Genomic DNA, 15,241 nt, shown 5'->3' with positions numbered 1-15,241 from the left:
GTTTTACATCCTTGTTGAATAATCTACTATACAAAACCCCGTACACACGGCATTGCACTGCACCTTTTTTTGTGCATTATAAATCCGAACCGAAACCGAATGAAGAGTGAAGCGTACATCGTTTGTACTGAAACTTACACATATAAACGCACATCGAATACTGCAAAAAAAAAACGTGCAGTGCATTCATAGTGCAATGCCGTGTGAACGGGGCTCACGTGTACAAGTTTTCAAAGGAATACTTTTTTATTGTAATTAATTTAAATTACCTAGATAAACGACGAAAGATACAACATTCTTCTCGACTACTTGTTAAAAATCTATATTATATATATTGTATTATGTTAATATTCATAAAGTGTTAGGCACACAAGAATACAGTTAACTTCCAAATACTTCTCGATTTCGTTAAAGGCGATTATGAATAATTGTAATTATCTACACTCGGTTGCAGTACCAACTCACTATTATACAGGGTGACCCTGACCCATTGTTTCTAAGTCGGTAAATAATTGCGATTTAATTAATGCAGTGTTTTTGAAATAGTCTAATTATTAATAAATCCCTAATGAATACTGACATTATAGATTTACTACTTACTAGCTCTCATATTAAGACCTTTTTGAAAACCCTCTAATCAGACGAGAAAGAAATTGTCAAAAGTCACAATTATAACAATGGGTACCTACATGTTAATATACAAAACCATCACTACGAATTCAAATAACATACAAATGTGTGATGCTACCGCATAATATGCAAATAATAAAAAAAAAAAGTTAAAATTGTATCTCTAATATACAGCTTTGTGGTTTTACATACGTTCCGATGGACAGAAAATTTTACACTTATAAAAGAGAAAGCTGACTAGAAGTCAACAATAATGACGAGACATGACAAGTTATTATAATAAGTAAGATAGATATTTATCTTGTGTGATATGTCTAAAATAAAAATATATCGAACTGGCCGCACATGCTTTGGGCGCGAGTGGCTGTCAAATACTCAAATACAATAATCAAATGATAAAATCGCTGTGCCTTCTTTTGCAGTCGTAAAGAAATATCCAGCTTTAGGCCATGCAGGGCGTTTGTCGTATACAGGTACAGGAATGTGTATTTCTTTATACGTACAGAATGAAAATACGTGCAGTGGATTGTACTAGTTTTTCACCTGCAAAATACATTTTACGCCATAGTCGTTATGTTTCGGTGTCCATGTTTCTCATATGTAGGGCTAAGTATTTAAAATCTTCTAATAATCCGAACTCGTCGACCCCTACCGTCTTCATCATCGCTGTCAACAGAGGATTGTCGGTGGCCCAGCATCATGGCTTGTATATCAGGATTGAGTGGTAGTGCGGGAAATGAAGAGCGACGTACCATCGGGACTGGACGAGCTCCTGACAGTAAAAAGGACAGTGAACAGTTAGAGATATTTAGAGTGATCGTGATTGTGAATGAAACGCAATCAGAATTGGATAGTTTTCGTGGTAGTTACTCAAAGGAGTACATGTAACACGCATGCCAATCTTTTCAAAATTGAAAATCAATTATTTTTTTTAGTTTACCACTTACTGTAATGTCAGACTCTTGACATAAGTTCTTACTATTATAACCAAAAAGGTGCCTCTATAATATCGTAGTAGTTCTATAATATCGTTTTTCAATATTTAAATCTTGTGCTAGTAAAGTTCTTACATCTTTTAATATATTTCTAAGTCTATTTCATTTACTATCACACCTGTTAATGTTGGGTCCCATTTTCACATAATTCTATCGATAATAATATCGATAATTGTGAAGACTATGAAAGGTATGGTTAAAATCTAATGGTAGATAAGGCCTAGTCTAGATAAAATAAAAAAATACTAATTTCGAATAAGACATTTGTATACGTTCGTATAGGGATGTTGGAAACTAATTCGTTACGTACATACTATAATTTAAAAATAAGGCGCTTGTGCATGTACTCCGAGAGATGGAAAAATCACGCGTTCTATGCTCCTAGAGGCGACGATGATTCGTGCCAAATTAACTCTTTTTATACAAGGCGAAATCGTAATGACGAAAGTCCAATCTTATTTTGTGATATTGATAAGTACAACCGTTCGAAAGAACGGGCTTCTGGTCAGAAAAATACATGTCAAAAACCCTAACCATTTTTTGTAAATATAGAAGTGTGATAACTTTTTTATTTAAAAAAACCCACCTCAAACGTTTGTGGAATAACATCTATTTGCTGAGTGTTAGTGTCGAAATCGGTTACAATATATTCTATCTACTTATATAATATCGGTACAAGATATACTTTGTTTGCACCCCCCTTTTCCAACTCTTATATTTCTATCCTAAGGTTGCCTAGAAGAAATTGCTACTTAACAGTAGGTCGCCTATTGTACATTGGCTTATTTTAATGTGCAATAAAGAATATTTCATTCATTCATTCAGTCATGCATTCATTCACTCGGTTAGCGAAAATGGGTGAAAACCAATAAACCGGATTTATCCCTTAATTTGCCACCCTTAGAGGTGAAATGTTTTCTACGGCCACTAATGAGGCGGTTCACAAGTATCGAAGTGATTGTTGAACATACACTCACAAAAAATACAAACGAATTGAGTACCTCCTCCTTTTCAAAGTCTGTTACAATTCAACACCAATCGTGTTATATCTAAGGGTCGTATTCTAGAACTGTACTCAATGCTCAAGTCAGGATTTGAGTATGGTTTAAAGCACTCGAAATCATACTTAAGTCCCTGCCATTAGAGTCGTATTTCCAGTGCTTGTGTTTCCAGTGCAATCCTGACTTGAGCATTGAGTAGAGTTCTAGAATACGACCCTAAGAGTATTATAACATAATTATCTACACACTACTCGTTCTACGAAATTCTATGTTGCAAGCATGCAACTAAACACGCAACACAAAAGTAAATTAATCTAATCAAATTTCATAAAAGACGAACATGTTCATACTTACAATCAGATTATAATGCCTGTTGAATACCTAACGGTATCTTTGTGCGCTTTATGTTTTACCCTTTGACTACCCATTCGGATTTAATCATTGTGATCAATAGACTGTAAAGTGAATTGATAAGCAGTAAAAGTGGAGCACTAATTAACACGATTTCTATACATATATTTTTTAATTTAACATCCTGTATGTGTATACGTTTCCTAGTCCAGGAAACTTTCCAAGACTACCACACAGGATTAAAAATGCATCTTATTCTTGAATATTGCCAAGCAAAGCTGAAAAAAAACCAAAATGATTTCAGCAAAATTTAGAAAATTTTATTGCAAGTTTTGAACGTTTCGGCAGAATTTTCGCCTACATGTTACTATCTATGTAAGTACTTTATTTGCAACAATGTCAGGTATCGTTTTAATTGCGCATAATTTCAAAAGTAGATAGCAAAATACTTAATTTTGTGAAAGTGTGCATACAACATAATCGGAAAGATAGATGAATATATGGCGAGGATGAAAGAAACTTTTAACGTGCAGGAAAAGTGCATATATCAGAGAAGCAAAATATTAAGATTTGCCCAAAACTGGGACATACTCAAAAATTGTGTGAAAAGTTTATTACCTGAAAAACTTATTCAGTCGTCAGACAGACCTTGTTTTGAAACAGAGAATTGAAAATAATAGGCACAGAAGTTAAATAATAAACATTGAAAGGTGATAGTCATTCAACAAGAACATTAAATTTTATTTGAAAGAGAAAATGACAGTGTCGAGCATTTGATTATATTCTTATTATGGAAGTGTTGCTAGGCAAGCCAACAATGAAAAAATACACATTTTATCCTTTATGTATAAACAATACACGGTTAGCACTCTTCATAAATGTTAAATTTCTAATTACAATCTATTAATCATATTCATATTCATGATTGCTTGCTTCTAGCGAGACTTCAAGACAAATATTTTTTTCTGTGATATTATAACAAATAGAGCGTGACAAGAATGCAATTATTAAACATTTATGACATACCAAAAAGCTTCGCTACGGATTGCCTTTTCACCAATTTTGGTTCAGAAGTATCCCCAACCGAACTTGGCGCGGAACCTTCTTTCTGTTGTGTCTTTTTATCACTCAAATACGAATTCGTGGAGTCTCCTCTCGTATAAATTCTACTTTGGCGTCTCTCTTTCTTTTCTTCATCGGAAGTTTTTGTTGATTCAGCAATTTGAAATAATTGAAGTCCAAACTTGCTCGATTCTCTTCGAAGTGTCTTTTTATTTGCAAATTCAGCTAATGATTGCCTTCTTTGGCCGTTAGGATTTAATTTCCTCATCACACGTTCCTCTTCTTTCACCTTAAGTACATCGAGTATTGCGTTCACTACTAATATGACTAGGAATATAGTGATTCCAATTACAGTGATAGCATTTCCATTGCTTTCTTCTTCTTTCTCCATATGTTCACATTTTATTGACGGCTTCTTTGTAAATATCTCCAAGACACTGCATGCATTTGTTAAGTATAGAGGAATATTTTTTTGTTTAATCTTTTGCTTAATTTCAATAGTGTCATTCTTCTTTTGAAATTCTATGACATCTGGAATGTTCTCGGATGGAGTAACCGTTTGAGGTGCTTCCACTTTTTCGACAGTACTCTCTTTTATGAACCACATGTGAACACTATACAAGCAATAAATGACCACTGAGAGGATGAAAAGTAAGATCTTACGTTCGTTCATGTTTACATCGCAAAAGTCTGGCTTTGTTTTGACAGCCGATTGCGCGTGCGTGTTGTGATTTTCGTACGTTTCAAAAATATCTCAGAGCTTTCTTCAGTTCGATTGATTTAAAGCCAACTTTTCACATTTTGTAATGAATGTTCGTGTTAATTTATAACTTCTAAAGCTGTATGACTGCAATGCGTCGTTTCTTGTTTTATGTGGGATGTATACTACGGTGTGCGCATGTGCGGCTTAAACAGGGTCGACTGGGACGCTCTGTTTCTACTGGCCAAGTCACTGTGCGGCCTCTACAGGCTGAAATGGAATTTACGATAACATGTCAGGCTTTATAAAGAACGTGGTTTAAGCATTCGCAACAAAAGTGTTTTATCTCTACAGGTTTATTTTTTAATTAACCCGAAAGCTCTGGACACGGCAAGTCTATCATTGAAATGAACAACTTTCATTCTACAAGTTAAAAAAAAAATTGCCATAACATTTTTACGACTTCCCATAAATGACCAGTATTAGTTGTTCCATTGGTTAGTATGGAATTAAGGAATTTGAAAAAGTTATAATTATAAATAATGTCTGTATAATTTAGATTAGTTTCTTCTAAAGCTTTACTTATGTTAAATTAACATAATTTGTTTATTCGCAATATACATGTTTAGTTAGTTAGTATTTTGATTTATCTGTCTGGACTTTATTAAGTGTTTTCTTGATGTACCGTTTTACAAATGGGGCTAACATGTTCAATAACGATCAAAGCCCCTAAATAAATAAAGACTAAAAAAAAATTAAAAAGAAAACCTTTAGATAGATTCATGTTTAACTTATGTGGTATCATTTCATACATTGGTACTTTAAAGTGTAAGCAAAGTATATTTTTTGTTATACTGTTCTCGTATTGTGTAATCCTGTCTGTTGTTCTTTATATAATTTGGTAGGTAAATGTTTTTGTTTTATATCGATATGTTATCTATCAATGCAGGCTTGCATCCACGTCCGATAACAGTTCTATTTCAATAAATTATCAGCTTATCGATTCAGTATTAATTTACTTGACGACTATGACTTAGCTATTATCAGATTGATTGATATTGAAGCGTATTATATAACGGCTTATACATGAGCCGTAAAGCTTATGTACTTATAAATAAGGCTTATATAATATTATTATTAAAATAACAGAAATAAAAAACAGTTATGCGGGTACTTACTACCGAATATAATTCCAAACTATTTATAAACACACATTAGTAAGTTAGTAAGATATTATCCAAATTTTTTGATATAAATATAAATTTATCTTACCTTACCAGATCCAGGATTTTAATTGAAACTGACAAAATTAAGATCGATTGAAACGAACGAGTACTACTCAGTATAACGTAATGGAAAAGAAAAATATTTAAATTTAGAAGCACTGATAAATATGGCGCTGATTGGTTGATGGTTACGATCCGATGTTTGAAATAAAAATAGAGTTTTATTGAGTTTGTGTCGTAGTTTGTATAATATTGTGTTATATAAGTATTGTAGTTGTATGGAGACTTCTATTTTGCTACCAATTGTGTCTATTTTCATAGACTATCTTTATGTTTCAGAATTGAATTAGTATATTATATATTTTAATAGCAGTAGAGCTTCTTATGAAGGAGTTCGTCCAAGCAAGCCACTGCCACATTACTTATTTCTGACGCCAAGCAGTAATGTGAGCATTACTGCGTTCCGGTTTTGAAGGGTAAGGGCACAAATTCGCAACGTTCACAGTGGGTCGAAAATGGAATTTCGTGACATTGGGCGTTTTTCTACAAATGACGTTTTCTTATATACCTGTAGATAGATCTCACTATTATGATGAAAAATTGTTATTGGGAATTTTTGCCTAAAACTTATAATTTGGCGGGAAGAAATATTTTTATTTTTTCATGTGTAGAATAAGACAAAACAACTATAATCCTACACTATCAACGCGTGCCCCATGTTGCCAGTTCCCGAGTCATATGGATTCTAAAATGACTAAAATATTGATTTTTCGAATGTTTTATTAATGTTTCAGCACCATGATAGTCAATTATTTTTTGTGAAATTAAAAAAAGTCTAAGCTAAAAATTCGTTAAAAACCAGGTACAAAGATCCGACTAAGAAGCACATGGAAAAATTCGTGAGGTGTGCTGGTTCGTTCCGTGGCTTAGTTGGCATAGCTTCTGGCACGGTTTGCTAGAAGACGTCGGTTCGAATCCGGCCGGATCGAAGGATTTTTTTCTAAGTGTTCAATCTTTGTGTTAATAATTATTTGGTAACATCTTATTATGGATATAGAACAACAATTTATTAAAAAATATTAACAAAATATAATTTGTTACATATGGCTAACTTGCTTTTGTTGTTGTTGCACGCTTCTAATGAAAAAAAAAAGCGATTAGCCAATGTAGATTTTTAGACCCGTGGTTATTCACTAAATGATTATTCACTAATTGCAGTACAACTAAGCTAATAATAGGTAAGTAGTTTTCTTTATTATTTTGTTTTGGAATTCATATAAACAAATACCTAATTACGTTGTTTTGACTCAATGACAAAATTAAGTAATGATTCAATTATGCAATAAAAAGCGAGGGTTGAAATTATCACCAGCTATATGAATAGTGGTTTTAAAGTTATGCTATGTGAATACTTAGTACAACTTGCAGTACGTACATCTACTTTGATTGTGACCGAAATGGAAAATCTAGAGAATAACATTAATTTGAACATTGTTCTAAGAGAAGAATTGGGATCTAATAGATTAGAAAATATTTGAAACATAGGGAGTTCTTTTCTATCGTTTTCGCGATTGTTACACACAGGAAATGAAACTATTTTTCCATATTTAAATCGCGTAAATTTGTTTTTTCAAACAAACCAACGTTTCGGGCCCTTTACAGGTTCCACGGTTGGCGGAGGTGGTGTTGTGTCTAATATACTATACGATATACATTTTTCAAATTGCTTTAATTTCGTTTGTAAAAAATAAAACTCCGAAATAAAGCCAATGCCGAACCGTCTTAGTTAGGGGAAAAACATGAATTCGAGCGATCTGAGGTAGTATCGATACTACCTCAGCTCGTATTAGTCATGTTTTTCCCCTTGCATTGACACTCAGACCTTTAAAAATCGACTCTTAAAAGTCTGAGTGTCAATGCAACTGTTATAGATAGACGTGTCGCTTACGACCAGGCGAACGACTTGTACGTCCCGTCATTTGGTATCACAAAAAAAAACTACTTTTAATTGCATCCCAATATTTGAAATCAATCTAATACCAAAGCGTCAGGATCGTAGCAAGTGGAAGGCTGTGGTAGAGACCACACAGACAGAGGCCTGTTCCGATGGAAAAAGGGCGTACAGTGGATGTATGTACCAATACATATTAGAATATAACATACTTATCAAGTCCTTAGGTTTTCGCGATTGCTACAAATTGAAATAGAAACCATTTTTTCACACAAACCAACGCATCGAGCCGTTTACAAGTACCACGGTCATGGCTGAATGACTGTGCTTGTTTGAAAAGTGCGCATTTGACATCCATCTCACCTGATGAAAATTGCTGGTGAAGTCGACGATGGAACATGCACACCTAAATAATATTTATTAACTTTCGCCGTGAAAAGGCTAAAGGTATATCGTTCAGAAAACAAGTCTGCCGGTTCCACTCCATAGCTGTTCACCATATAAATGTGGAAGCGAAATGCTCCGTGCGAATTCTCAACAATATAGGGGTAACCCAACCTACGTCTGGTCCCCCGGCAATAGGAAAGCGGAATTAAACCGCGCAATTACCTAGCACATCCTCGGGGATATATTCTGTGAAATATCGATAAGCATGCAACTTTACGGCTGTGTTCAAGGTTCTGCAGTTTCATATCAACTAATTCCGAGTCCTGTAAGCTTCTTGTCACGTACTGTCACGATGTGAAGTAACGCCTCACTCGGGTTAGGATATCAAGCTTCCGGCTGCATTTTTCGCCATGAATTCTATGTATGTGCCGAAGTTCAAATTGGACAATAGGTCTATTCCAAGTAGTAATACACGATTTAGATTGGAAAAAAATAGTTTAATCTCCAATTATGTGTAAGTACACAGGATAAGTGTCCTAAACAGCGCTTTCGAAAACGATCTGGCAAGTCTAAGACTAAAATTTGTAAAAAGGACTTGGGGTATGGAAAAATGGCGACCTAAACAAGTTTTTCGTATTTACGAAACGAACTTTCCCTAAAGTTTAAATTGAAATTACGAAATTAAAGAAAACTAAATGTTTAGTTTAATGTCTTGCTATCGAAGTTCATTTTATAAAATGTTCAGCTTTTTTTCAATTTCTTTCTAATGTCAAATGAGTAACCAATCCACAGACCTAGGATTACGCTACGCTAGATCTGTGAACCAATCAGATGCTATTAACTGCAACTATGTGATCGGTAAGTTCTTTGACATTGACATTTTATTTCATTGCCGAAAATCGCTGATTATAGCGTTACATAACAAATGGCATAATCTCTTATTAGAAACCTTTACTAACTGCCTCCGTGGCCGAACGGTTACCATACCGGACTGCCACGCAGAGGTCCCAGGTTCGATTCCCGGGCCGAGAGAAATAGTTGTATGGCCTACAATTATTTCTCTCGTGAGTTTGGGTGTAATTTGTGGTTGTCTATGTGTGTGTCCATGGCACCCGCGACACAGGGTTTCCCTAGTGCGGGGCTATGTTGAGTGTGTGCGTTATTTATTATTTATTTATTTATTTATTTAGTATGTTAATTAACGAGAATGGTTTATGGTTTCCCTCTAAAATATTAAGTATAAATGCTTGAATACAGATACAGATAGTACAGATACTATAGTAGCCACAGAATATTGTATGGACATTAAAATTATTTGACGAACTCGGTGGTTCAACGGTGTACCCTGCTGGGCGCTGGATGAGGCGGTCGTGGGTGCGATTCCCGATAGGACCAATTTGGAAAATAACCTTTTCTTAATTGGTTTGGGTCTGGGTGTTGGATAGTGCCCCGGAGTGAACTCCGTGGCTCAGAAATTCATAATACAGGGAATTCTCTAATATGAAACCAGGTAATTGATGTGGAATTTTACCCTAACTTATGGTGTGTCTCGTGTGCCCCTTTTTAGCAATATATACACGCAGTGCTTTACCGACTGATCTATTTTATTTGGCCTGTTTAAAAACGTAATTTAACAAGTGTACTCCCAAACAACGAAATAGTATGCTATTTTTTTACTACGAAACACACTCGTTTATTTGTGCTGAGGCGTCACAACTTCATACTCGTAGGTCAGTGGAAATTGTTTACGACTTCCTACTCGTGTAATGGAATTACTGATTCGCGTCTGCACTAGGAATTAAAGTGCAATAGTCGTCAGACCCATTTGTGGTGCTGTCGTGGTACAACGCTGCTTACGTGCTCAGCCTTGTAAGACTCAACACTGTGTTGGTAGTGTAAACAATTGCACTATTTTCTGCTTTTATTACCTATAGTTGGTGCGGAAATAAGCACATTAGTGGGAGTTATCTAAACAGATATATATATAGAGAAGAGGCGGAGTATTTTTACTTAAACTTCAAGGAAACACTTCATTATACAAATAATTATATAATATGATAATACTTTACTCTGAAATCTCCGAAATGTTTGTATTGTATTTTGATATACATATATTTGTAATGTATAAGGTAGCAATTACTTTACAACATTCTGTGAAGAAAAGTTTTGTTTTTTTTCTTTTCATTTTTAATAATTCCGGGCTTTTAACGAGAGGTATTATTGACTCTAATGTGTATTTTTTCTGACTTATATACAACAAATTATGAATATTTTGTTTTGCTTTAAATTTTTATTGTAGAAATTTATGAAAATAGATATTTACAGCACTATTTCCTAAATGACAAGTTCGGAGTTATTCCAGTTCTTGTTTCATAGTAATGTTCTGTTGGATAATGTATTGGATGTTAAGTTCATTGCTCAAAGTTCGCTACTGCGTTTTAAAAGTCTACCTAAATTAAAGTTACCTACGCAGCGACATTAATATTTGAATAAACGGATGATTTTCTTGCCAACATGTATATATACATGTTAATATTTTATTCATTTCATTAATAAATAAGAATATCGTACGTAAAACCGTACTACACTTATCAGTTTAAAGATTACCTAAACATTTTAAAGACAAGGTTAATATTTGAATTGCCAACTAACTCGATTAATGGGTTACGCAACAATAATTACATTCGCCGGGTTTGGTAAAATTCGATTGACTTAGAAGTTTGGACTTAAAAAAGACTGAACTAAACACTAAGGTACACCAGTCTATCATGAAATTAAAATATGCGCTCTGAATAAAAAAGGTACAACGAACATTTTTATCGAAATTGAGTACCTAATATAAATACTCGTAAAAAGGGTTATTTGTATAGGGTTATTTGGTTCGCTGGACTAGGTATATATAGAAGCGGTAGCTCCTTGTGAAAGAGTTCGTCGAGGGAAGTACTGTCACCTTATCTATTTCTGCCGCCAAGCAGTATTGTCAGCATTACTGTGTTCCGGTTTTGAAGGGTAAGATTGCTGGTGAAATTACAGTCACATGGGACTTGTCAACTTATGTCTCAGAGTGAAAGGTGCAGTCGCAGTGCGCCTCAGATCTTTGCGGTTTAAAGAGCTGAGTGGCACTTTAACTATTATGGACAGGGGTGTATATTTCAATCGGGCGCACGTCTTGTTCGTCCCGTCACTTGATATTATATAAAAAAATTATATTACTAACATCATAAACAACAACGTATGTTGTTCGATGATTTTTTTAAATTCGTCAGATTGTAATCAAGTATAGTAAACTACGGCTTCGAAGTGCCAGAGCAAAATAGCAAAAAATTGCAATGGCGGTTGTCCTCGATGGATAGTCACTGACAAGCCACTACTCTTAATTTCTAGCAGAATATGAAACGTATAAAATCCTACCATTGGCATACTATTGACATACAACTGATATGATTTAAAATTAGCAGAGTTGGGGCTCTGGATGAAAGCATAACTTTCTTTGCTACTTTTTAGAACAGGAAAAGTAGTTAATAATACAACACTTTTATTAAAAATCGTTGTTTTATATAATCTATTTTGAAGAGTAACTAAAACATTATCTATGTGCTTAATTTGTATAATCACTAAAAATAGTCCTACGCCTGTAAAAACAAAACACTTTATTGCTCAAGATTTTAGGATTTTATCCGCGTTATTCATAATGTTGATGTAGAATTACATGATTAACAAGGGATGTGCTACTTCGTTATTTATACAATGTAGTCAAATAGTAGTTTATGCTATCGTTGTATAATGAGGGTTCTTAAGGCCTAAGCAACAGGCACGAGATTTTAAGACCTAATTAATAATTATAGTCCCGAATTAGTAATGATTGCGTACCATACTTTTTCTACGAGTAAATAAAATAATAAAACACAACCAATATTCAATGTATATTTTGTTAACAATCCGTGACAACAACATCAAAAGAAAGCCAAACAAACGCTACGAACGGACAAAAAACCAAAGAGATAGAATAGAACTGACCAAGTACCTACCGCTTATATTTAAACCATTTTTTTTTGCAAAGATATGGCCCGGTTGAAAGTCCTTTAGGCCAATTTATCGGTAATCTATCACAAAGTCGACAATGTTTTTGTCCGAAACAATGTTTGTTCTAATTTTCATTACACCGAAAAAAGAATTATAACGAAACAGTTGTTCTTTCAGGATATGTTGAATGTTTATCGCAAAGACACGATTAAGTTCGGTTAGGTTAGGTTAAGTTAGGTTTCAAAGAAAAATCATTTTCCTCTCAAAATTACTTTCGAGGTTATGAAACTTCGACCAATCGTTATTTCTGGAAAATGTCATTTGGGACTACTGATAGGTAACCCAATTCAACCTATCAGGAGGCAGCATCTGAGTAGCGTCAAATTTGAGTTTTTAATTAGCAAATGTACGACGTTCTATTTTTGAAACTCATTGTAAGTAGTTCTGTGTACAGAACTATAACGAAATATTTCAGTTCAGTAGCGCGCATCATAGATAATAGAATTTTGATGCAGAACTAAAACGAGCATCCTTGTGATATGGTCTATGAAATTATAATTGACAGATACAGAAGTAGAAAAAAATATTTGACATAATTAGGCTTATACCATTCTTTGATAGGGGATGTGAATAGTAAAATACTTACGCGGTCACTGAGCAATAGTCACAAGTGTAAAAAAACAGACGCAGGTATTCTGAATGTGATTCGATTTTCATTTTTAAATATTAAGTAGTAAGATTTGTCGACCAATCTTAGCGAAAATTTGTTTTTTTTCCGGGACGGGATGAACAAGTCGTGCGCCTAATGATAAGCTACACGCCTGTTTATAACAGTTGCAGTGCCACTCAGAGCCTTAAATCGCAAAGATCAGAGGGGCACTGCCACAGCACCCGTCACCCTGAGACACGAGTTGACAAGTCCCGTGTGCCTATAATTTCACTAGCACCCTTACGCTTCAAAGCGAGAACACGGTAATGCTGACATTACTGGTTGGCGGCAGAAATGGGTAAGGTGGCAGTACTACGCTGGACGAACTTTTTCACAAGGAGCTCTAAAATTGTATATAGGGTTATTTGTAAAATACTTTGACAACCTCACAAGACTATATTAGATACTAAAATCATAAATGTCAACTTTTGTACCATGACTTTAAATAATTCATCAGATTTTGTTTTCGTACAAAAATAAAAAGTAAGGGCGAAGCTGCAGAACCTTGAACACTGCCGTAAAGTTGGCTGATTATCGGTATTCTATAGAATAAATCACGGAATGTGTGCCATGGTATTGCATGATGCAATTCAGCCTTCCCCTTTCCATCATCGGGACTAGACGACGGCAGGGGTTTCATCCCTATGTTGTGGATATTTCCAGGATTCGCATGACGCGTCGTGCTTCCATGTTTGTACGGCGAGCGGCTAGGCAATGGGAATTCCCTTCCTGTGGACGTATTCCCCAACGCTTAACTTCGACCTTTTCAAGGCGATAGTGAATAGGCATTATTTGGGCGTGCATGCTACATCGTCGACCTCATCGTCACTTTGAGATGAGGTGAGGTGAGATAGAGGTCACATGCACACTTATTTTTGTACAAAAAAGTATTTTACAAATGGCCCTGTAAACCTACCTACTTCTTTCTAACTTCTCATCTCTAATAATCAGAGATCTTTTATAATAGGTTTTTATTGATTCTGGTCGACTTACGATATTTAAACCCGCTAGACCTCGAGAGCTATAATTACCACAAAGGCATTTGAGTTCATTACGCGTTCACTTTTGAAAAAGGCCCCTTGGCAAATTGCCTATTGAAACCAAATCAACGATACTGTGGGTTCACAAATGCCGGCGTATTCATACATTCGTATTCACGCAGAGTGAACTGATACGATTTGCTGCAATTGACGCTGAAAGGATTTATCTGTGTTTACGTAAAGTAATAAGCTTTAGCGGCATTGGTAATAAACCAAATGAAGTTTGATTGTTTTTTGTAAAATGGCTATTTGAAAATGGAAATGTCTTTATCTTTCACAAAGGAAAATTTATATTAAATATACCTAAAAGTTCTTGCATGTTACTGAAGACAGTTTCGTTTGTGAAAGTCTGGTTCTATACTAGGGGTAGGAGTACATAGCATATTAACCTGTGTTGTAGAGCACCACGTTCTCACCCTTTTACCTAGAGAGCAGACGCAAGAAACATAGGCATAAGACATAAAAAGATACGTGTACTTAATTACTTTAGTAGATAAAGATTAGCAGCTTACTTGGGATAGCGCAGATATGGCACTAGTTCGAATCCAGCTGGATCGAAGCAATTTTTTTTTGGTGTTCGATCTTTGTATTAATAATCATAACAAACTAGTGGAGTAATTTCACTAACTATAATTAAATATCATGGTGATAACCACCGTGATATCCGTTAAATTTAATAATACATAAAGATTTTCAAAATAAAGGCGAAACTGAAAATTAGTTGTTCTTAAATAATTTTGGCAGGTATAATTAAAGTAAAATGATAAGTAGTAATAAACCTATGAAAAGCTGTCGGCTTTAAACAACAATGGTTATTAAATTAGTTAACATGTACCTAAATATGAATATGAAGGCAACGCTTGTCATTGTTTAAAATTATAAACAGAAATTATTATAGTATACATCGTGAAATAGGTTTTCTAATTATTTTTTTATGATAGAACAAGTGAACATTTGATCTCCAACTCACCCGATGGAAAGTGACGAGGTCGACCATGAAGCATGCATATCTAAATAATGCCTGTTCTTTCTCGCCTTGAAAAGGCCGAAGTTATAGCATTCAGGGATATGTCTGCAGGCAAGGCGTACGAATCTTTGGAATATCCACGACATAGATGTGGAACCCCAGTTTACGTCTAGTCCCCCGATGATGGAAAGGTGAAGGC

At 34.7% G+C, this 15,241-nt stretch overlaps 1 protein-coding gene across 4 annotated transcripts; it reads right to left on the bottom strand.

The window, feature by feature from the left end:
* Positions 1–379: 379 nt before the first annotated feature.
* On the bottom strand, positions 380–4,953 carry LOC113235893. Of its 4 annotated transcripts, XM_026471816.1 has the most exons (3): positions 4,004–4,953; positions 3,596–3,625; positions 1,316–1,402 (listed from the first exon to the last, which is right to left on the bottom strand). In XM_026471816.1, exons 1-2 carry the CDS (start codon positions 4,710–4,712, stop codon positions 3,609–3,611), a joined length of 726 nt encoding a protein of 241 aa, XP_026327601.1. In that variant the 5' UTR covers positions 4,713–4,953; the 3' UTR covers positions 1,316–1,402; positions 3,596–3,608. The 4 variants fall into 4 exon arrangements, 3 of the variants coding, with proteins under 3 accessions (XP_026327599.1, XP_026327601.1, XP_026327600.1); XM_026471814.1 differs by lacking the exon at positions 3,596–3,625 and having other exon boundaries at positions 380–1,402; XR_003310900.1 differs by lacking the exons at positions 3,596–3,625; positions 4,004–4,953 and adding an exon at positions 2,981–3,118 and having other exon boundaries at positions 1,311–1,402.
* Positions 4,954–15,241: the final 10,288 nt, after the last annotated feature.

The sequence above is a fragment of the Hyposmocoma kahamanoa genome, unplaced genomic scaffold (genome assembly GCF_003589595.1).
Source record: "Hyposmocoma kahamanoa isolate Upper Pololo Valley unplaced genomic scaffold, ASM358959v1 88, whole genome shotgun sequence".
Classification (NCBI taxonomy): Eukaryota; Metazoa; Arthropoda; class Insecta; order Lepidoptera; family Cosmopterigidae; genus Hyposmocoma; species Hyposmocoma kahamanoa.
Note: the sequence above shows the minus strand (reverse complement) of the source record. Positions and strands in the feature narration are given on the sequence as shown.